General features: G+C 36.6%; 1 protein-coding gene across 2 annotated transcripts; it reads right to left on the bottom strand.

Moving 5' to 3' along the window:
* Positions 1–687: 687 nt before the first annotated feature.
* On the bottom strand, positions 688–25183 carry ppt1 (palmitoyl-protein thioesterase 1 (ceroid-lipofuscinosis, neuronal 1, infantile)). Of its 2 annotated transcripts, XM_023274113.3 has the most exons (10): positions 25154–25183; positions 23854–23976; positions 20762–20871; positions 19263–19390; positions 16996–17066; positions 15456–15558; positions 15292–15382; positions 14129–14227; positions 13249–13320; positions 9420–10471 (listed from the first exon to the last, which is right to left on the bottom strand). In XM_023274113.3, the coding sequence occupies exons 2-10, from the start codon at positions 23966–23968 to the stop codon at positions 10349–10351; spliced, it is 912 nt and encodes a 303-aa protein (XP_023129881.1). In that variant the 5' UTR covers positions 23969–23976; positions 25154–25183; the 3' UTR covers positions 9420–10348. The 2 variants fall into 2 exon arrangements, with proteins under 2 accessions (XP_054874110.1, XP_023129881.1); XM_055018135.1 differs by lacking the exons at positions 9420–10471; positions 13249–13320 and adding an exon at positions 688–3947.
* Positions 25184–25242: the final 59 nt, after the last annotated feature.

The following is a 25242-nucleotide window of genomic DNA, read 5'->3' as shown; positions in this document are numbered from 1 at the left end:
AGAACCTTGTCAGGTACTTAGCTGACAGACTACAAACCAAAGAAAAGAACAGTTCACTGACTGTTGCTACACTTGTGGCTCTGCAGTTCAAAACTTTTGGATTCACCAATCAGAGTGGCAGCCAGTGTGAAAGAACATTTATAACAGAACGCACAACAATTAACATAAAGGATACCAAGCAGCAGTCATCTACGTCACAAGCACCACCACAGCCTCGTCCTCCACCACCAGCAGCACCTTCCACAGGTATTCTTTTTCTCTTCTGAATAGGGAATGACTGACATTTCTGGTGATGATGATGATGATCTTCAATATTTTTCAGTTCAACTGTGGAGCCTATTAGACGAAGATGCAAGTAGAGCCTGGCAAATGCAAAGCGCCACAGCGAATGCAATTGTAGAAAGAACGGCAGACCCACTGGCTTACTGGGCAACCCACAAAACTGTTTAACCAAACTTGTACAATGGAGCCAAACATTTCCTGTGTACCTCAGCCTCATCTGTGCCGTGTGAACAGGTTTTTTTTTTTCTAAGGCTGGGGAGATAGTGAGTAAAAGAAGGAACTGCTTGAGTCCCAAAACTGTTGAGAAATTATTTCTCAATAAAAACTCATAACCAGTTACATAAACACACCCTCTTTACTGACCTCTTTACCAATAAACCCCAAGACATACTTTGCCAAAATCCATAATAATCCATAAAATCTTTATTTGCACCAGCCCCATGTGAAAATGACATCAGTCTGTATTTGTAGAGCATCTCATGAATGTAGCAGCACCGTTTAAATGTTTCATAACACAGAATATAATGAAGAGTACATTGGGTTACAGACAAACATGGCAAATAAGAAACGTGCTCTTCAATAGTTATTGTCATTATTATTACTAGTAATATATATATATTTTTTGATTCTTTTAATGAACCATGTAACTTGAATGGATGTGATGCTGGTGTGACCACAGTGCACACGTCTGATGTTGCTCACAGTGGTCCAAGGAACGCTCAGGGAGTTTGTGTGTTTGCTCACACTCAGACTGAAAAATTACAGGGAACATTGTTTACTCGTCTACATTTTTAGACATCTGCATGTAGAAACAGCTCTGTGCTTAAAAACTGCACCACAAGCTTAGTTTATGGTGTTTCTAATGTCAGACAGTTTCATTTACACAAACACAGTCCTCAGATCAGCCAGATGTGGTCGACTGCTTCTTGTTTGCTGCCAACAACAGAACAAAGAGGAAAAGTGAAGAAAATAAGCTCCCTGACAACAACATGGGGGTCCTGGATAACATAGCAGCTCTAAATCATTGCTTTGTTTTCTGCAGGACTGTTAGAAAGGGGAAGAAGTGTCCTTATCTCTCCTCAGCATCACTCGTGTTGATCTTCAGATGATTTTAGAGCTTCCACTTGATGTTCAGAGCGCTAAATCTGCTAAATGAAATTGTAGAATTGCTCTGAATTTATCCATCCAGCTTTACATATTTAGGCTTAAAGAGTTGTTGTCTGTTGTGCAAAAATAAAAACTGTCTGTACGAACCCAGTGCACACAGTAGATTAGAGGAAAGAGTCATTTCTCACACATGAAGGCCGACATTCGTCTCCGAACACAAATTTTTATTGAACTTAGTTTAACGGCTGCATTTCTGGCTTTCTTTGTTATTTATTTCTAACAATGTGTGTGTTTTACTTCACTTTAACTCATTAAATGAAAGGAGTGTGTCTACATTAATAAGCTAATACTCTTAATGCACATTTCATGCATGAACCAAGTTGTACACAGAAACGTGCTGACAGACAGACTACCACTTATTAACAAGTGTGTTGCCTAGAATTCAGTTATTGTTTGGATCTGGGACATGATGCAGCTTTTCTGTCCATCTTCTCCACATCTCTACATTTGAGTGAGGTAAACTGTTAACTGTTGAAATTCCACCACATAGTAGATGATCATTCTGCAGATGATATAGGAAATTCATACAGAAACTACCAGAGTCAGTGGAGACAGATTTGCTGTCTTATGATTTCTGGTTGTCCTGTTCTTCAGACTTGTCTTCCTGTGTCTGAGAAATGTAAGTTTTACTGGATGTTGTGGTCCATGGTCTTAGACAAACTGTCTGCCAGATCAGGAGTCTTCAGTGATGGCAGCAGAACCTCCTCATTCACCTCCTGGGCCTGGTCGCCTTCATCTGATCCATCAGTCTTTGACGTTCCATGGCTTGACAAGGCTGGAGAGGTGAAAATTGTCACGGGGCAGCAGAGGTCTGAACCCACAGTGCAGAAAAACACACCATGTTGGACAGGTCTGGGTAATCAAATGAATTTATTAAACCTCACAGAAAGCAAAGCTGAACACAAAAACCCAACTAGGATAGGAGTATAAATAATTCTTTGTGTTGCATTTAGTAAAGAACGTAATATATTTTCTTACACAGTCTGAAGCAAAAGGAAACTCACAAAGTATTCTGAAATATTTTCTATTCAATTATTTATTATTGATTGTTGGAGCACAATGTCAGTCCACCAGGAAAACAGACCATGTGTGAGATAGTTCCTGCACATTCATTGAATGAAGCAATAGGAGAAGGTATTTAGGTCTCATTCAACATGTTTATTTAACAGTAAATTGAATATAGCATACAGAGCTCTGGGTCCAAACTTCTATCCCTGACAGCAACAGGATCCTTGTCAGTTCATGAAGTCTGACTCTCTACACTGGAAAAAATGCTCCTCTCAAAACAAGAAAAAAAAACTTATTTCAAGGAATTTTTTACCTTGAAATAAGTGAAAAATCTGCCAGTAGAACAAGTGAAAAATGTCTTGGTAAGATTTCTTGAAATACAATATGATATTTAGAATATTGAGAGCTTAAAATTAGCTGGGAAAACTTATTTTCAGCTCTATTTTACCAGGATTGTCAAGCTTAGGTGTCTTAAAATAAGCCAGACATGCTAAAAAAAGAAGCAGTTTTTCACTTAAAAATAGATTTTTGCTTTCATGTAACCTCCTAATTTGAGATGCATTAACCCTCCTGTTGTCCTCATTTACAGGCACCAAAAATATGGTTTCCTCGTCTGAAAAAAATCCCAAAAAATCTGCAGAAAATTCCCCAAATTTCTGAAAATTTGCAAAACCTTCAGGAAGAAAATTCCAATAATTCCTTAAAAGTTTCCCTTAAAAGTTTTATTTTTAAAAAAAATTTGGCAAAAAAATTTGTGTAAACATTTTCAAAAAATGAGTAAAAATCTTCAAAAAAAATCCTAAAAATATCTAGTGATTCCATATATAATTTTCTTTAAGAACGTTCACATAAAAATCAATTTGATTTTATGTGAATGTTCTTAAGAAACATTTTTAACATTTCTATTTTTCAACCAAAAAATGTTCAAAAAATTCCAAAGAATGTTGAAAATGTGGACATCAGAAGTTTCACTGTGAAAATATATGTTTTACCACATATTCAAACTTTAAAACGGGTTAATTTGACCTGCAGGACGACATGAGGATTAAACTTATTTTGAGTTTTCTTGTAAAATTCAACTCAAAACAAGATAATTTCCAGATTGTTTGACTTAACGAGATATTTCCGATGCATTGTCTTAAAACAAGTCCCTCCATCTGCTGAAATGTCTCTTGTTCAGTGAATTTATCTTAAATCAAGTGGGATGAGACATTTAGACTAAAAATAAGACACATAGACTTGGTAGGATTTAGAGTTTTTGCAGTGTATTCTTCCCCTGACTCAGCCTTATATCTAGTTTTACAGGTGCATAAGCATTCAGGGTGTGTCTTCCTTCTGATTGGTTGTCTTCTGCACATCTGACTGCCTCCTTTGCATATGAGCAGCCGTCTTGTTGTCCTGCTCCTGCTCTGGATGCTCTGAGCTGCTTCACAGCCGTGAAGATGGTTCCTCTTCGTGGGGGAGGATGAAACCTCAGCTGTTGTTCTTATCTGTGGAACACAGTCTCCATTTCAACTTTTCACCTAGTACTTTCCACTCCTTCATACTTCCCTCATCTAGTATTTTTCCATCATCATAGACAGTGTAAAACATTAGAAATGTTAAACATCATCATAAACAGTGTAAAATATTAGGAATATGATTCTATAAAAGCAAACAATTAGTATAAAAACAGTTAGTATAAAAACTCCATTTAGAAATATCATAGAAATTTCACATGATACAGTATGTATTTAATTACATTTTTAATATTCTTATTTATTTTAGAATTGTAGTTTTACAGAGTTTTCTGACATGATTTCTTTGAATTTTTTTTTTTTTTAATTTTGGTATGAAAGGTTTTTTTGGGTTTTTTTTTGTACTTTAAATGTCTCTAGTGCGTTACGGCTGTCTGATTTGTTCTGATTTAAACAGCTGGCTGAACTACAGAGGGATGGGGGAGGATCTGGTCCAGGTAGATGTCTGTCTGAGGCAACAGCTGCTGCAGCAGATCAGCCTCATCCACAGAGGTTTCTTCTCATTCTTCTTGTTCTCATCCTTTCTGTCTTTGAGTTCCTTGCATCCAAACTGTTTTCTAAATGCTGACCTAATTCTTCCAAAAAGTGTTTGTTGTTTTGGTTTTGGACTTTCGGTGGACTCGCTGTGCATCTTTATATCTTCTCCATGATACGTTTCAGACACTTGGGGCACTGATGCAACAGAATAAACATGCTGGCACTTTGGATCTGGTACCACCTTAGTTTCCAAATGTTGTAGAGTCCTCTTCATATTTTTGTACATCTTTTTTTGTTCTCGTCCATCGGTCTCAGTGCTTTCACCGAGTTGTGAGGCTGGAGCGGTGCTGGAGAAGGCAAACTCAAAAACGGGGATTGATGTAATAACATAATTTTTTTGGCAGTTCAGATCTGGTGCTACCTTATTGCTAAACTGTTTTTTAAATTCCTTCTTTTGTGTGTAAAACGGTGTTTTTTGTTCTATGTCAGAATTGCTGGACTCCAGTGTCTTGATGTATTTGCTATTTTCTGACTTTTTGTTCTCTTGTTCTGGGGAAATGTGGACCTTCATAACAGGGGAAATGGAAGTTCTGCTGGAGCTCTGAGAGGATCTCCCCATCAGGTGAGGGGTAGATGCAGCCCGCGGAGCCTCTTCCAAGGCCTGGTCATGTTCAACAGGTACGATACCAAAAGACCCTTGCTTCTCAGCCGAGGCCTCATCCTGCTGTTTGTCCTCCTGTTGCCTGGTTGGAGAGGGGCTGCTGGAGGAGGTGACCTGAGTGTCCTCTGCATTGTCCCCAGACTGTACTGACAACCCAGAACACTCATCGTAGCTTTCAGAAGCTGCAGTTTCCTTCTTGCCAACGTGTTTTGGCAATGCTTTCCTCTTCTTCTTTTTCTTTTTAGGTTTCAGAGTGTCTCTGTCAGAATCTGGTGACTCCTGAGTCCTAACAAATTTGCTGTCTCCTGCGTCGTTGTCCTTCTGTGTTTTGGGCATAACCAGAATCCGGTGAATGGAAGCATCACTAGATGTTGTTCCCAGGGTTTCAGAGGGGACGTCCACCAGGTCGGACAAAGATGCCTCCCCATCAGTGACAGAAGCAGCCCTCAGAGCCTCATCCACTCCCTCAGCCTGGTCCCCAGTGGGTTCATCAGACAATGTGTTTGACATTTCATCACTTGACAAGGCTGGAGAGATGCTGGTGTGGCTCACCTCAGTGGCGCCATCATCATCTCCAAACCTTTGCTGCACTGAATCTGCAAAAGACTCATCGTTGTATTCTGAAACTGGCAAATCCTTCTTGCCAAAGCATTTTTTAAAAGCTTTCTTCATTTCTTTGAAGAACGATTTGTCTTTTGGTTTGTCAGAATCAGTGGACCCAGATTTGCTGGCCTCTGGTTCCCTGTCGTCCCGTTCTTGAGGAATAGTCTGAGAAATTGTGTCGAAGATCTCAGACAAACTGTCTGACAGATCAGGGGAAGATACCTCCCCTTCAGTAATCGCAGCAGCTGTTAGAACCTCCTCATTCACATCCTCAGCCTGGTCATGTTCATCTGGTTCATCAGACAATGTGTTTGACATTCCATCACTTGACAAGGCTGGAGAGGCTCTCAGAAGATTCTTGGCCTGGTCATCGCCAATGGCTTCATCAGACAATGTCCTCCTACTTCCATCACTTGACAAGGCTGGAGAGATGCTGGTGTGGCTCACCTCAGTGGCGCCATCATCATCTCCAAACCTTTGCTGCACTGAATCTGCAAAAGACTCATCGTTGTATTCTGAAACTGGCAAATCCTTCTTGCCAAAGCATTTTTTAAAAGCTTTCTTCATTTTTTTGAAGAACGATTTGTCTTTTGGTTTGTCAGTTTTTTTGTCAGAATCAGTGGACCCAGATTTGCTGGCCTCTGGTTCCCTGTCGTCCCGTTCTTGAGGAATAGACTGAGAAATTGTGTCAAAGCTCTCAGACAAACTGTCTGCCAAGTCAGGGGAAGATACCTCCCCTTCGGTAATCGCAGCAGCTGTTAGAACCTCCTCGTTCACGTCCTCAGCCTGGTCATGCTCATCTGGTTCATCAGACAATGTGTTTGATAATCCATCACTTGACAAGGTTGGAGAGATGCTGGTGTGGCTCACCTCAGTGGCGCCATCATCATCTCCAAACCTTTGCTGCACTGAATCTGCAAAAGACTCATCGTTGTATTCTGAAACTGGCGAATCCTTCTTGCCAGAACGTTTCTTTAAAGTTTTCATTTTTTTGAAGAACGATTTGTCTTTTGGTTTGTCAGTTTGTTTGTCAGAATCAGTGGACCCAGATTTGCTGGCCTCTGGTTCCCTGTCGTCCCGTTCTTGAGGAATAGTCTGAGAAATTGTGTCGAAGATCTCAGACAAACTGTCTGACAGATCAGGGGAAGATACCTCCCCTTCAGTAATCGCAGCAGCTGTTAGAACCTCCTCGTTCACGTCCTCAGCCTGGTCATGCTCATCTGGTTCATCAGACAATGTGTTTGACAATCCATCACTTGACAAGGTTGGAGAGATGCTGGTGTGGCTCACCTCAGTGGCGCCATCATCATCTCCAAACCTTTGCTGCACTGAATCTGCAAAAGACTCATCGTTGTATTCTGAAACTGGCGAATCCTTCTTGCCAGAACGTTTCTTTAAAGTTTTCATTTTTTTGAAGAACGATTTGTCTTTTGGTTTGTCAGTTTGTTTGTCAGAATCAGTGGACCCAGATTTGCTGGCCTCTGGTTCCCTGTCGTCCCGTTCTTGAGGAATAGTCTGAGAAATTGTGTCGAAGATCTCAGACAAACTGTCTGACAGATCAGGGGAAGATACCTCCCCTTCAGTAATCGCAGCAGCTGTTAGAACCTCCTCGTTCACGTCCTCAGCCTGGTCATGCTCATCTGGTTCATCAGACAATGTGTTTGACAATCCATCACTTGACAAGGTTGGAGAGATGCTGGTGTGGCTCACCTCAGTGGCGCCATCATCATCTCCAAACCTTTGCTGCACTGAATCTGCAAAAGACTCATCGTTGTATTCTGAAACTGGCGAATCCTTCTTGCCAGAACGTTTCTTTAAAGTTTTCATTTTTTTGAAGAACGATTTGTCTTTTGGTTTGTCAGTTTGTTTGTCAGAATCAGTGGACCCAGATTTGCTGGCCTCTGGTTCCCTGACGTCCCGTTCTTGAGGAATAGTCTGAGAAATTGTGTAGAAGATCTCAGACAAACTGTCTGACAGGTCAGGGGAAGATACCTCCCCTTCAGTAATCGCAGCAGCTGTTAGAACCTCCTCGTTCACATCCTCAGCCTGGTCATGTTCATCTGGTTCATCAGACAATGTGTTTGACATTCCATCACTTGACAAGGCTGGAGAGGCTCTCAGAAGATTCTTGGCCTGGTCATCGCCAATGGCTTCATCAGACAATGTACTCCCACTTCCATCACTTGACAAGGCTGGAGAGATGCTGGTGTGGCTCACCTCAGTGGCGCCATCATCATCTCCAAACCTTTGCTGCACTGAATCTGCAAAAGACTCATCGTTGTATTCTGAAACTGGCGAATCCTTCTTGCCAGAACATTTCTTTAAAGTTTTCATTTTTTTGAAGAACGATTTGTCTTTTGGTTTGTCAGTTTGTTTGTCAGAATCAGTGGACCCAGATTTGCTGGCCTCTGGTTCCCTGTCGTCCCGTTCTTGAGGAATAGTCTGAGAAATTGTGTCAAAGCTCTCAGACAAACTGTCTGCCAGGTCAGGGGAAGATACCTCCCCTTCAGTAATTGCAGCAGCTGTTAGAACCTCCTCATTCACGTCCTCAGCCTGGTCATGTTCATCTGGTTCATCAGACAATGTGTTTGACATTCCATCACTTGACAAGGCTGAAGAGATGCTAGTGTGGCTCACCTCGGTGGCCTCGACTTCATTCCCAAACATTTTATGCATTGAAAGCTTGACCGAGTCATCATCGTAGCATTCTAAACCAGGTGAATCCTTGTTCCCAAACAGTTGTTTCAATGCATTCTTGACTTCTTGGAGAGATGAGTCTTGTGTCATGACGCTGTCATTCTCCTGTTGTATAATTTTCGGGTTGGTGTAATCGTATTGGCAGTGCCCGCCACGCTCAGCAAACATTCTGCGCTTTTCAAAAAACCTTTGAAGACATCGCTCAGTCTTCTGTTGGCATGTTGTTTCATCTTCCGCTTTATAACGTTGGACTGATTGCCTCAGGTCGCTGATACCTCTTGCTGCCCTTTCAGTGATCTCTGAGATAAGGTCGTCTATATTCAGATCCATGCTCTCGGCTGGTCTTTCCATGTTGTTCAAATTCTGTTTCTGGCAATGAAATGCGAGTGATGTTCAGTACAGGTCCTCTGGTCGCATAAGTGAAAACTGAGGTGTATTTCCAAACTTTTATAGACAAACGAGTGATGTCATATGTGATGTCATAACATGGAATCCTGACATCATAGTGTGACATCTTGAAACTCTTTGATCTCATGGAATGTTCATCCATTGGCCACGCCTCTGTTTTTGAACTCTAACATTTGCAAGCTGTTCAACTCAGGCAGACTACTTCAAAAATGATAAAATAAACACTTTGGCTTCTACTAGTGAACACACTGAGGTTTGCTAATTACAAAATAAGGTCAAAAACATCCCCACTAATGTAAGTAATGAACATTTTGGCACATTTTAATTAACTAGTACCTTTTTTTCCCTCACCAGTAATGCCAGGAAGACCCAAACAAGTTCAACTGGTGGACATTTGCCCTTTACTAGTTCACCTGTACTCTGTAATATGCTGTCACTAGTTAGCTGGATGCAGTTAAACACCACCCATTTAGGCAAAATGGATATTTTTTTCATCTTAGCTTTTTCTGTCCAATTTTTATGTTAACATTTTTGCATTCGTACATCTGTCTTTGAAATAAAAACTTTTTTGAAAACAGAAATCTGCTCATTAGTCGAGAGACCTTTTTCTTGGCATCTTTATTGGATGAAATGCATAATATATACAGAGGCATCGTTTTACAGTAAAATTATTTATTTTAGGCCTTTTCTCATTCTAAAACCTTTAAAAAAAAAAAAAAACAAAAAAAAAAAAACACCAATATTTCTGCCAACAGTTTGACCTCGTCAGAGCAGCTCACATTTAAAATGACATTAACAGCCCAGTGGTGGTAGCACAGCAATAAGCTAACATACTAACAACCTGCTCATATTAATATGGATTCACAAAACAGGAATCAACTGTCATGAAGTGATCAGTGCACTGGAAAAAATGCTTCTCTCAGAACAAGAAAAAAACTTATTTCAAGGAACTTTTACCCTGAAACAAGTGAAAAAATCTGCCAATAGAACAAGTAAAAAATGTCTTGGTCAGATTTCTAGAAATAAGATATGATGTTTAGAATATTGAGATCTTAAAATTATCTGGGAAAACTTATTTTAAGCTCTATTTTACCGGGATTGTCAAGCTTAGGTGTCTTAAAATAAGCCAGATATGCTAAAAAATAGTAGTTTGTCACTCAAAAATAGATTTTCGCTTTTATATAACCTCCTACTTTGAGATGTATTAAACTTATTTTGAGTTTTCTTGTAAAATACAACTCAAAACAAGATATTTAAGATGCATTGTCTTAAAACAAGTCCCTCCATCTGTTAAAATGTCACTTGTTCAGTGAATTTATCTTAAATCAAGTGGGATGAGACATTTAGACTAAAAATAAGACAAATAGACTTGGTAAGATTTAGAGTTTTTGCAGTGTGCAAAAGGAATGAATCATGTGCTGTCTGCATACGTTCTCCAGTTTACCCATAACCATCATATTACTCTTAAATCAAGTGCAGCTACAAAAATGTATAATGTTGAAATAATCCATCAGCATGCAGGTGTGTTCTAGCGTAAGTAAGGCAGCAGGTTGGCATTGAACCACTCTCTGGTAAACTGCAGGTGGTCGCCCTCGGTGGCCAGAAAAACCAGCTTTCCAGCTTTGTCCATCGCTGCCAGACCCAGCCGATCCTGCACAAACAGACAGGAACATCTTCAGTGTGGTTTAGAAGCTACAGGTTCAGAACACTGCAGCACAGTTAAGAAAGAAAATATCTATACAACTAACACAACCAGCAGCCTGTTAGCTTAGCATAAAGACTGGAACTTTGATCTCATAGTAGGGGGTGGTGAGAAATATGGAAGTATGAGATCCAAGAATCGGGCCTGCTCTGAGCTGCAGATGGAACACATACATTAATAGAGAAGTGAGACTGAGTGGAAGGGCCCAAACAGTCCAAAATAGATAGTTTGAGTTCCTCAAACATGGAGGGGTCTCAGGATGAGTTGGGAGGGGGCTGGTGAGACAGTCCAGAGTGGATGTTGCGAGGTGGTCACTCGTTGCAAGCCAGGGTAGAAATGCTCTGAGCAAAGGGGATTTTACCACATAACTCGGACAGGGGACCTTTAAACTTTAACCTAGCAACTTACCAAGTGCCAGACCCATGAGAGGAAAGCTGCAGTTAACGGAAGTGACTGGTAATTATTTAACCACTCAAAAGGGGCTACTCAGTTAGATTAGTTATCAGAGGACGCGGGACAGATATCTGGATGGAGGCAGTTAGAAGCTAGGTGAATTTCCTCGCTCTGACCAGCTTAAACGTTCCTCAGGTCCCATCTGGGTTAGACCCTCTGGGCTGCAGGAACCGGACCCATTAGATGGAGAGCTGGTCCAGTAATTCTCTGGATAATTAATTCATTTAATTAATTCAGAGGATTTACTGCAAGAAACTTTAGGATTTTCACAGTACAGATTCATTTTAATGATACAGTCTCTAGCTTGTTAAATGTGGAAATGAGCCATTTTCCTGTTCTCACAAACATAATGACATAAATATTTCAATGTTTGAGAGTGTTGCTTGGCAGAATAAAAAGAAATTTGATGGTAGCTACACCCAGCAGCAGTAAGATAACCGGCTAGCCTGACTCTGTATTATTGTACTAGTTCGATGTAATTTTATAGTCGGAAACTTGTTAAATATGAAAATGTGCCATTTTTCCTTGTCTCAGCATGATAATAACCTGAATACTTTAAACTTTTGGACAAGAAAAAAAATTTAATCTGACAGAAGCTAAAACTAGCAGCAGTAAGCTAAATGGCTAGCCTGGTTCTGTTCAAAGAGTTCACTGATGAATATGTTAGATTCTGGTTGTTTTTTCTGTCCATAAACGACAGCAGTTTGCCAGTTAACTGCCGTTTGTTCCAGTAACTATCTTTTGATCAGTCTCATTGATTTAAATCTGCTAACTGCCAGGTTTTATTCACTCAGAAATACAAACTGTTTCCTGTCGTCATGCTAAGCTAAGCTGAGCAGCTACTGACTAGCTTGGGGAAAATATTCTTTTGGTCCAACAGTCAGTCAAAAATATAAAAGTCCTTCAGTCTGTTATGATTTTAAGAAAGGGAAAATCGGCACATTTTCACTTTTAACAAGCAGACTAGCATGAAATGACAGAAATGAATCAGTGCAGCTGTACCGAGCCAGGCTAGCTGTTTCCATTGGTTTCCAGTCTTTGTGCTAAGCTAACTAGCTGCTGGTTGGAGCTTCCCATTAACTGATCTAAACCTCAACATATAAACAGATGAGGGGTTTCATCTTCAACACGTCCACCTGTTCCATATCCAGCATTAAAGACCAAATGAACAACCCAGTGGGCAGCTACAGCAGGAGTAACTGGAAATAACTGCTGACATGGAATTACCTGAAGGTGACACCAGATAGTTTTTATGTTGGATTAATAGAAGGAGTTATTTTACCTCACTCAGATGTAGAGATGTGGAGAAGATGGACAGAAAAGCTGCATCATGTCCCAGATCCAAACAATAACTGAATTCTAGGCAACACACTTGTTAATAAGTGGTAGTCTGTCTGTCAGCACGTTTCTGTGTACAACTTGGTTCATGCATGAAATGTGCATTAAGAGTATTAGCTTATTAATGTAGACACACTCCTTTCATTTAATGAGTTAAAGTGAAGTAAAACACACACATTGTTAGAAATAAATAACAAAGAAAGCCAGAAATGCAGCCGTTAAACTAAGTTCAATAAAAATTTGTGTTCGGAGACGAATGTCGGCCTTCATGTGTGAGAAATGACTCTTTCCTCTAATCTACTGTGTGCACTGGGTTCGTACAGACAGTTTTTATTTTTGCACAACAGACAACAACTCTTTAAGCCTAAATATGTAAAGCTGGATGGATAAATTCAGAGCAATTCTACAATTTCATTTAGCAGATTTAGCGCTCTGAACATCAAGTGGAAGCTCTAAAATCATCTGAAGATCAACACGAGTGATGCTGAGGAGAGATAAGGACACTTCTTCCCCTTTCTAACAGTCCTGCAGAAAACAAAGCAATGATTTAGAGCTGCTATGTTATCCAGGACCCCCATGTTGTTGTCAGGGAGCTTATTTTCTTCACTTTTCCTCTTTGTTCTGTTGTTGGCAGCAAACAAGAAGCAGTCGACCACATCTGGCTGATCTGAGGACTGTGTTTGTGTAAATGAAACTGTCTGACATTAGAAACACCATAAACTAAGCTTGTGGTGCAGTTTTTAAGCACAGAGCTGTTTCTACATGCAGATGTCTAAAAACATAGACGAGTAACTAAAGAAAAGGACAAAAAGACAGCAAGCGGAGGAGCGAGAAGCACCACGGCAGCTACTAAATACCACCAGAAAGTGATATTATTGAAGTTTGTGATGAGAATTAAAAGCAGCCAGTGATGGACAGACCTTTAAAGTTCTTACCTCTTTGTAGAGAAGGCTCTCCTGCAGAGTCTCCGTCTCTTTAGCCTGGCCGGTCTTCAGGAAGCCGAACCACTGCCAGAAAAGACGGTTGAGCTTTTTATCCGGGAAGCTGCACGTGATGACGTTTTAAAATCTAAGAATGAAGAAGTTGGTGGCTTTGGGTTTGTTAAGTCTAATTTTTGGTCATTTTCAGTCTTTTTTGTGTTGTTTTTTGTCAGATTTTTTGTCATTTTCACTCATTTTGCTTTGTTGGGCAAATTTTTTGTCTTTTTCGATCTTTTGTTGTTTTTTATTTTCAATCTCATTTTTGTTATTTTCAATTTTTTGTTGTTTTTTGCCCTTTTTTGGTATTTTCTATCTCTTTGTTGTTTTTTTATTTTTTGTCTTTTTCAGTCTTTTTTGTTGGTTTTTGTTTATTTCCAATCTCATTTTTGTCTTTCAATCTTTTTGTTGTTTTTTGTCTCATTTTCAATCTCTTTTTGTGTCTGTTTTTTTGTCATTGTCAATCAGTTCTTTGTTGTTTTTTGACTCATTTTCTGTCACTTTCGATCTTTTTGTTGTTTTTATCCCGTTCTATGTCTTTTTCAGTCTTTTTTTGTCGTTTTTGTTTCATTTTTGTTATTTTTAATGTTCTTTGTTGTTTTTTTGTCTAATTTTTGGTCATTTTCAATCTTTTTTTGTTGCTTTTTGTCTCATTTTCTGTCGTTTTAAATCTTTTTGTTGTTTTTTGTTCATTTTTTTGCCCTTGTCAGTGTTTTTTGTTGTTCTTGTCTCATTTCCAATGTCTTTTTTTGTCATTTTCAATCTTTTCATTTTTTTTGGTCTACTTTTTGGTCGTTTTAATCTTTTTTTGTTTTGAGATTTAAGATTTGATGGTTACCTCAGAAACAACCGGATCCACCACAGAATCCTGCAGGAACTTGACCATGACGAACTTCTCCAGCAGCTGAAGGTTCTTCTTGTACGTCTCGTTAACAGCCTTTGGACGGAAAAAACAGAAACAAGCTGATTATAGAGACGTAAATGTGTAAAGGTGCAGCAAGATTTACAAGAAATAAAAACAGAATAATCAGTCAAATGCTGCAATAGTATAGATAATTCTTTGTGTTGCATTTAGTGTCGTTAACAATCTCACATTTCTAGTCATTCTAGTCGTAGCTCTTGAGATCTCAGTTTGTCAAAAAACATGTTGAAAGTTTGTCAACTGGGAGAAATTTATCTCGGAAGTAGCTAAAATATTCCCAACATCTTTATATATTTCCATCCTTTCTGCTCTAAAACATAAATCCTGTGTTTATTGGTTAGTTAGCCTGTTCGAGCTAACGTTACGACGCACTGAAAGCATCTCTGAGTTTAATTGAAAGGTAAAATATTCGTTGTTTTGATGATTTGAGATTTTCTTTTGAAGCAGAAAGCTTTATTGACACGATTAAAATCTTTCCAGTTTATTTTCTGTTTCAGCTGCAGCTCCTTCTGTCTCTCCATCACCATTTACACTCACTGGCCACTTTATTAAGTACACATCGGTTTGTCATTACTAATCTATTTTTGTTTGTCTTTTGTCAATTTTTTTGGTCCGTTTCAAACAGTTTTTGTTGTTTTGTCTTATTTTTTGTCATTTTTAACAATTTTTGTTGTTTTTGTGTCATTTTTTGTCAGTTTCAATCTTTTTGTTGTTTTTTTGGTCTAAATTTTTTGCCATTTTAATCTTTGTTGTTTTTTGTACCATTTTTTGTAAATTTCAATATTTTTTGTTGTTTGTCTCATTTTTTTTGTCATTTCAATCCATTTTTGTTGTCTTTTGTCTCATTTTTGTCATTTTCAATCTTTTTTGTTGTTTTTTTTGCCTAATTTTAATCTTCTTTTGTTGTTTTTTGTCTAATTTTTGTCATTTTTCAGTCTACTTTTGTTGTTTTTCGTCTCATTTTTTGACAATTATTTCTGGTTTACAGTTTAAGCTCTAGTTCTAGCGACTGAGGCTGACGGTATTTCAACTCTCTGAAGGTGTAAAGAGTGGAGCGGAGTGGTGGTGGATGGACCGACCCTCTCCTGGTTGATGTCGGCCAGAAAGAGGCTGTGCTTCTTGTACAGGTCGTCGTTGAGCGGGTCGTGCCAGTACTGGGCCTGGACCAGGCTGAGGACCAGAATCAGAGGGTCAGTCAGTTAGAGTCTACTCAGCGGCTGCAGCACTCGGCCAGTGAACTTACTGTTTCTGGACCATGTCGGAGTACGCCCCGCTGTTCAGAGCTTTACGGATCACATCGCAGATGTGGGAGCTCTCACCGGGACACCTGGGCAGCCCGTACACACCTGAGGAGGACAAACACTCACCTGCTTTTATTTATGATCACCATGACTCAAATCAATGATACCAATGACAGTAATAACAGAGTTCATAAACTGCTTCACAAAGAAAAGAACTGATTTTATTTATTTTATCTTCTATTTTAACTCAGGGTTTAACACCATTATTTGGATTTATTGCTGTCAGCAGCTCTACAAGGACAAGAAAGGTCTTGAATCTCCAATTGAATCTTAAAAGAAAAGAAGGAAACTCAGGAAGAACATTGAACAGAAGAAGTCCAAACATGGTAAAACTTACTCTGAATAAATTAGATAGAATAATAAAACACCAAGACAGGCAAAGAACAAGTGGAATGCAAGAAAAACAGAAATGAACAGATCCTTTTCAATCTTTTTGTTAGTTTTTGTCAAATTTCGTGTCATTTTCAGTCTTTTTGTTGTTTTGTCAAATTTTTTGTCATTTTCAATCTTTTTTGTGGTTTTTATCTCATTTTTTTGTCATTTTCAATCTTTTAGTTTTTTGTCTCGTTTTTTGTTATTTTCAATCTATTTTATTGTTTGTCTAATTTGTTTTGTCATTTTCAACCTTTTTCTTGTTTATTGTCTCTCATATTTTGCCACTTTCAATCTTTCTGAACTGTGAAATAAAGTTAAAAACTTAAAAACTGACTATATATATATATATATATATATATATATATATATATATATATATATATATATATATATATATATATATATATATATATATATACATATACATATATATAGTCAGTTTTTAAGTTTTTAACTTATAACGTCACACAAAAGCAAGCCTTAAGTTCTTGAAGTGCCAAAAAAAACACTAAAAACTTTGTCTGCTGATGAAGAACATCAGGATTAAGGTCAAAAGCTCCAGGAAGCCACTAAATAGACCTTCAGAGGTGTTTCTGATTCTGTTTCCAGACTCAAGTTTTACTAAACTGTGGAATTTCTAATGAAACTGCTAGATAAGTTTTACTGTCGTGTAATAAAACTTCTAATACTCCTTCAGTATCACTGCCAGTAGTACTTCTTCTCTATCCTAGTTTTATTGTAGCTTACTTGTTTTATTTAATTTCTTAGTAAAGTATTGTACTTATTACCTTTCTGTTCCTGGTTTTCAAGCACAAGAATTTCTATTTGATCTTATCAAACTTTATTAATCTGGAGGGAAATTCTTGTCCAGATAAAAACGTTTAATTAGAGTTCGTGTCATCCAGTGCAGCAGTTCATGATTTATTTTTATCATATCTGTGGCAGAAAGGAAGATGACTGATCAGATAAACTTGTTGTAGAATTAATTAATTGTTGGTTTTGTTCTTTTATTGGGAACTAGTGATGATTATAAACATTAAAGATATCCCCAGAATGTCTTTTAATAAATAAGGGAATAAGCACTGTTGTGGGTTTTTATTTCCTCACCTTGGTGCTGGCCGCCCACAGAGATGAGGGTTTTCATGGGAGGGGATGGACATCGCTGAGCCACAGCTCTCCTGGAAACAGGAAGAATCAGAGCCTCAGAAAACAGACGAGAACGAAGCTCAGACATCGTTCATCTAAAACCATCAAACTTTTAGGACAGTTTCTGCTCAACCGACTAATTACATCAATTATACTTATTTATAAATATTATTATGAATTATTTCTAAAGATATTTGTGGTTTTTTGCTTGATATATCAAATACTTTGAGATAATTTAGTTTTTAAATTACCTGTTGACAAACACGTTATTTATAAGATTTTTTTACCGCTCTGTTCTGCCCTATATATATGTATGTATCTATATAATGACAGTAAAGACATATATTGATAATGATAGTTGACAAACAATACCCCTGTACTATACTATATGTCAGTATTATACTATATATGTACTATACTATACGACAGTATTATACTATATATGTACTATACTATACGTCAGTATTATACTATATATGTACTATACTATACGCCAGTATTATAGTATATATGTACTATACTATACGCCAGTATTATAGTATATATGTACTATAATATACGTCAGTATTATACTATATATGTACTATACTATACGTCAGTATTATACTATATATGTACTATACTATACGTCAGTATTATACTATATATGTACTATACTATACGCCAGTATTATAGTATATATGTACTATACTATACGCCAGTATTATAGTATATATGTACTATAATATACGTCAGTATTATACTATATATGTACTATACTATACGTCAGTATTATACTATATATGTACTATACTACATGCCAGTATTATAGTATATATGTACTATACTATACGTCAGTATTATACTATATATGTACTATAATATACGCCAGTATTATACTATATATGTACTATAATATACGCCAGTATTATACTATATATGTACTATAATATACGTCAGTATTATACTATATATGTACTATACTATACGCCAGTATTATACTATATATGTACTATACTACATGCCAGTATTATACTATATATGTACTATACTACATGCCAGTATTATACTATATATGTACTATACGTCAGTATTATAGTATATATGTACTATACTATACGCCAGTATTATAGTATGTATGTACTATACTACATGCCAGTATTATACTATATATGTACTATAATATACGCCAGTATTATACTATATATGTACTATAATATACGTCAGTATTATACTATATATGTACTATACTATACGCCAGTATTATAGTATATATGTACTATACTATACGCCAGTATTATAGTATATATGTACTATACTATACGCCAGTATTATAGTATATATGTACTATACTACATGCCAGTATTATACTATATATGTACTATACTACATGCCAGTATTATACTATATATGTACTATACGTCAGTATTATAGTATATATGTACTATACTATACGCCAGTATTATAGTATGTATGTACTATACTACATGCCAGTATTATACTATATATGTACTATAATATACGCCAGTATTATACTATATATGTACTATAATATACGTCAGTATTATACTATATATGTACTATACTATACGCCAGTATTATAGTATATATGTACTATACTATACGCCAGTATTATAGTATATATGTACTATACTATACGCCAGTATTATAGTATATATGTACTATACTACATGCCAGTATTATACTATATATGTACTATAATATACGCCAGTATTATACTATATATGTACTATACTACATGCCAGTATTATACTATATATGTACTATAATATACGCCAGTATTATACTATATATGTACTATACTACACGCCAGTATTATACTATATATGTACTATAATATACGCCAGTATTATAGTATATATGTACTATACTACATGCCAGTATTATACTATATATGTACTATAATATACATGTACGACACACCACAGATGCCTGCCCATCGATAGAATACTGGATTACTAAAGTAATGGATAGAATACTGGATTACTAAAGTAATGGATAGAATACTGGATTACTAAAGTAATGGATAGAATACTGGATTACTAAACTACTCGATAGCTGAAGCCGTAGTTCTGTCACTTTATGTCCACTAAGGTTTTAAATCATTATTTCTTATTGTTTTCCAGACTCTATTTCAGGCTAATCTGCCTTCTAGACATAGATACTGAGTATTTATTTCTCTAACTTCCCCAGCAGAACCCTTTGGGGTCCAGACCGGAGCTACCTACAGGAACTGGGCGCCCTGAGAGAAGCCCATGGCGTTGAATCCTCCCTTCAGCCGGGCGTCCTGAGCCAGCTGGCTGCACACCAGAGACACCTGCTGGTTCACGTCCATGAAGAACCCATTTTCTGTGTCCTGCAGGAGGGGAGACATGAAACGCTCACATCACAAAGCGGCATGATGAAAGGAAGACAACAAGGTCCGAAGCAGGACGGATCAAAGCTGGAGGCGGCGGCGTGCTGCTCGGCCATGAATATTAACTCAGAACCAGCTTTTTTCTGATGAAACTCCAGCGTCTGCCACTGCAAATGTCACAGAAAAGGAATCCTCACGTCATCCATCGTGACATTCTTCTCTAAACGTCACATTTCCACCAGTACTGCAAGTTTGACCAGAAGCTCCTACTGGACCTTCACAGAAACAGAATAAGCTCTCAAATGGGATTTTTTTCTGGTTATAGCTGTTATTTTTGCTGGAGAAACATTCTGAAATAACATTATGTGGATTAGAAATGCAGTTAGTGATCATTTCCACTGCTAATTAATCCATCCTTTATTATCTTGATTAATTGATTACATTTTTAGTCAGACACAAAGTAATCAAAAAAAGACAAAAAACAACCACAGACAGACAAAAAAGTAAGAGAAAGAGACAGAAAACTGACCAATAAGATTCAAAATAGCCACATAAATACACAAAAAGATGAAGAACAACAAGAAAAAGGAACAAATTAATAGCCAAACACCACAAAATGAAGCAAAAGAACCACAAAAAGACAAAAACTAACAAAGAAAAAGAGACAAAATGACCACAAAGACACAAAATAATCGAAAAAAAGACAAAAACCAACACAGACAGACAAAAAACTAAGCGAAAGAGACAGAAAACTGACCAATAAGATTCAAAATAGTCACAAAAATACACAAAATGATGCAAAAACACAAAAACTAAGATAAAGAAAAAAAATGACCAACATGAAAACAAAGATGACAAAAGAGAGAAGGCACACAAATAACAGCAAAAAACCACAAAATCTACATAAAATGAAAACAAAACAAATTTTAAATGTGAAAATGGTGCCAACTGAATGTGCAAATGTAATAAGTGTGCACTCTTTTTAAATACAACTTTTTACATGTTATACTTAAGATTTTTTACTACTTTTTCTGCATTTTTCTATTCTGTTGTACCACACAATGACAAAAAAGACATATTGAATTTACTGTCACTGAGGAGGAAAGAAAACTGAGACAAATGTAATTTAAGAAGCTTAAAACAATGAATTTATTATCAAAACAGGTGAGCGTTAATTTAATAGTTGAAACTAGCAGATTTCCATTCATTATTGTAGCTCAAACACTGATAAAATATTAACAATATAGAATTAAACTCAGATAAATCATAGAAAAGCTTTAAAAAGTGACAGTTTTTTGTGACATCTTGATGATTTTGGTCTTGAGGTGAGGTGCAGATGATAAAACATTGCCAGCTGTAATGATTCAATACCTGCACCACGTTCTTCCCGATCATCAGCGACAGTACATAGATGCCAGGGATCTCCTCCTCCATCATCTTCTTTATGGCCCCCATGCTGAGCGGGTTGCAGCAGCTGTCGCCTGGCAGACAAAACAATATTTATTATTATTTAGAGACTAAAACATGTCGTCTGCGTTGGTTCTGGGGACATTTAGCCTCAAGTTTGGAGCAAAAAGATGTAAAATATGCAGCAAAATACCAACAAAGATGCTGAAGAAGAAGAATGTTAGCAAGTAAACAATGCTGCATGCAAAAAAATGTGCGATGTTGATTTATTTTGTATGTTTAACAGAATTATGTCCACTTTGAGTCACTCACTAGAACAGAGGAGTCAAACTCATCTTATTTCAGTCCAAAAACAATGAATACAAGAAAAAATATTACAAAAACGAGACACAAAACGACAAAAATAAGACAAAAAACACAAGCGAGACAAAAACAACAAAAACAACAAAAACAAGACAAAATATTTCAAAATGAGACACAAAATGGCAAAAAATGAGACAACATGAAACAAAACAAAAAGAGACAAAAAATGGACAAACAACACAATTGAGACAACAAAAAACCACAAAACGACAAAAATACGAGACCAACGACAAGTCAGTCAAAAACAGACTAAAAAACAACAAAAACAAGATAAAATCTTACAATAATGAGACACAAAGAGGACAAAAAATTTGCCAAATGACATGAAACAAAACAAAAAATGAGACAAAAATAGACAAAAAAAGTTTAAAAAGCGACAAAAAAGAGACAAATGACAAAAACAAGACAAGAAATGAGACAAACGACAAGTCAGACAAAAAAAAGACCAAAAAACAACGAAAACTAGACAAAATATTTTAAAAAATGAGACGCAAAACGACAAAAAATGAGACAAATGACACAAAACCAAATGAGACAAAAAAGTTAGAAAGCAACAAAAAACAAGGCAAGAAATGACAAAAGTGAGAAACAAAACAACCAAAAAATGGACAAACAACACAAGCGAGACAAAAAACCCCAAAATGACAAAAGCAAGAAACAAAATGACAAAAAACATGAGACCAACGACAAAAGTCAGACAAAAAAGATCAAAAACAACAAAAACAAGACAAAATATTACAAAAACAAGACACGAAAGACAAAAGCGAGAAACAAAATGACAAAAAATTGGATAAAAAGTTACAAAACGACAAAAAAATAGACAAACAATAAAATCGAGACAAAAATGACACAAAACAACAAAAACACTCACAAAATATTTCAGTTTTATCACTTTTATTGCCCTCTAAAGTTCATTAATAATAATCGTTTTCCAGGTTAATCTGTTGCTGCCTGCTAGCTTAGCTGCTAGCCGTTAGCGTAGCATTAGCCTCTGTGAGAGAAGCTAACTTTCTGGTTTGTGTTTGTTGCTCGTTTTTTTCAGTTTTGCAGAGAGAGGAGCCAGACCAGACCTGAAGTAGAGCACTTAATTTATCAAATATCAGTCAATAGAAATACAGATAATTGGAAAAATGCTGACCAGAACGATAATCGGTTTATCCCTGGACAGGAGGAAGTTTATCCTGAACAGGACGGCAGTGAAAGGTGGACAAAGAATCATTTACTATTAATGGATATATATAGAAATATTACAGTTTTTATTAACTTTTATTAACCCTCCTGTTGTTTTCATTCATGGGCACCAAAAAATATTGTTTCCTTGTCTGAAAAAAATACAAAATTTCAGCAAAAAAATTCCCCAAATTTCTGAAAATTTGTAAAACCTTCAGGAAGAAAATTCCAATAATTCCTTAAAAGTTTTCCTTAAAAAGATTTTTTTTTAAAATCCCCCAAATTTGGCAAGAAAATTCTTGTAAATATTTTCAAAAAATGAGTAAAAATCTTCCAAAAAATCCTAAAAATATCTAAAGTGATTCCATATATATCAGTAAAACTTCTAATATTTTCTTTAAGAACATTCACAAGGATATCAACCAAAGTCCAGCGAAATTTGCTGAATTTTGGTAGATTTTTTTGTGAATGTTCTTAAGAAACATTTTTAACATTTCTTTTTTTCCACCTAAAAATGTTCAAAGATTTCCCAAAAATGTTAAAAATGTGGAGATCGGAAGTTTCACTGTGAAAATATATTTTTTTCCACATTTTCAAACATTACAACGGGTCAGTTTGACCCGCAGGACGACACGAGGGTTAAATAAAGTACTTTAAACAGTATTAACCTCCCTTAGAAGCTTTCACCTTGACATGAAATTATCTTTATTTATTGTAAATCCTGGTCCAAAAAGCCAAATGAAATGGATTAAATGCTGAAGAGCAGTAAAAAACCCTTCTACCAGGCTCCGTATATAAAGCCAGATCGATGCTTTGGCACCATGAGAGTGACGCTGTGGAAGCAAAAGAGAAAGTGGGTTTTCTTTTTCACTTCCACAGCTGTTATTTTCCCAGCAAGATTAAAACGAGAAGCCTTCAGAGAAAACCACATCGGTTATCTCACGTTACACTCAGGTTTGTGTTTACTAGAAGTCGATCAGACAGCAGACATGCAGCTTTAAAGCTTTTATTTCTGCCAGAAATGGCTCAAAAACAGGATCTCCTTATCGTTGTAAGATCACAGAACTCAGAAATGTCAGCTGAGAAAACAGCATCACCAGTTTTAGTGTCTCTAAAACTCCAGTGACTGTTTGTTAGCAGCTCCAGATTCACTCATCATGTCTAGAAAAGATGCTAAAGACAACAAAAATATTTTAATTTGTGGGAATATGATGGCGGGAAAAGATCTATTTATTTATTTTTATGTATTTGATTAAATGGAGTTTGGGTTTAAAAGCTTTAAAACATCAGATGGGTGACAAAATAAAGGAAAAGCATTGCTCTGTTTTGCAGTTTATTTGTGTTTTGTGATATTTAAACTTCAGCTTAAACGATGCAATTTCCTTTAAATCAGGAGAGTCAAACTGATTATAGTTCAGGTTCCACATCCAGCCCAGTCTGATCTCCAGTGGACCGGACCAGTAAAACCACAGCCTTATAACCTATAAATAACCACAACTCCCAGATTTATCCTGGTCACTCACCCATGCCATGCCACAGCACCAGAGGAACAGTCCCGTTGTTGGAGCCAGAAACTGGGCTGGAGGCAGCGAGGAGGACTGGACTGGCCAGGAGGAAACACAGGAGGACCGCCGCCATCCTCAACCCTGGAAAACACCATCAGATCTTTACCTTCTATCTTTATTCCGTATAATTTTACCAACCAGGGGCATAATTAAAAGTCAGACTTGGTCTAAAACACAAAGATAAAAAAAAAAAAAAAAAAAAAAACTAAACTGGAAAACCTTCAACCAGAGATTTTTTTTAAAGCAAAAAATAAATAAATTCACTGTTGGTTATTTAAAGAACAATGTATGTGTAATTAATCCAAAGCTGGAAATAGATAAAAACAACAAATAAAACAGGGAATAAAAATGCTACCGTTGATGTGTAAGCTGAGCCAGTTAGGCATTTGGTACTGTACTTTGCATTTTGTACTTTGTATTATTTGTTATTTCTATTTTACTAATAACCTCTGTGTAATTGTGTATATTCCACTAACCTTTGTTTATTGTTTATTATACTCTGGCAAAATAATTTCCTCCAAGATGAATAAAGTAGATCTTATCTTATCATTTGATAGTTTATTACCTATTTTTGATGAATATGGAGCAGAAACCTGGAAAAGAGAAGGTTGACTTTTCAAACATTTTGGAGCCCAAACTTCCTCCAGTTCTGGAATGATCCATGTGAGATAAATTTCTTTTCAGAGATGGCACTTTCCATAACTACTTCCATACTTTTTTTTATTGCTAAGCTCAGTGTTATATAAATGAAGTTTATTATATTATTCTGAATGCTGTCTACTTTTAAAACCTTGCTTCGTTGTTTAACTCTTAGATTTAAAGTCCTTGTTGGTTATTCTCGCCTTGCTTTTGCAAATAATGTGTATAAATATAAAGTAATTGGAAAAATACCACAAAAACTGTTATATAGACAGAAGGAGCTGCAGCTGAAAACGGAAAATTAGCTTTTACTATATCAGCAACGCTTCCTGTTCAAGAAACCGTCTCACATCAGCAAAACAACAAATAATTAACATTTAAATTAGACTCGAACTCGATGAAAACACTTTTATATCGTCGTGAAGTTAGCTCCAACAAGCTAACCAATAAACACACCAATTAAATCAACCGTTACCCACATTTTAAAGAGTTTACTAGCCCTATTATGCTGTAAGACACAATTAAATCGATTTATGGTATTTTTAATACAGCACAGCTTTAACGTAAACTGCGTAAATAATGTTTAAAAGCTTAAAAACCCCAAACACTCATTACTCACCGGCTGTGTTCTTCCTGCTTGTCCGTCGGTCCGCTGGTCACATGATAATGTTTAGAGCAGGCAGCCAATCAAATAAGAAGGAGGAGGTG

Source organism: Amphiprion ocellaris, chromosome 15, assembly GCF_022539595.1.
Source record: "Amphiprion ocellaris isolate individual 3 ecotype Okinawa chromosome 15, ASM2253959v1, whole genome shotgun sequence".
NCBI lineage: Eukaryota > Metazoa > Chordata > Actinopteri > Pomacentridae > Amphiprion > Amphiprion ocellaris.
Note: the sequence above shows the minus strand (reverse complement) of the source record. Positions and strands in the feature narration are given on the sequence as shown.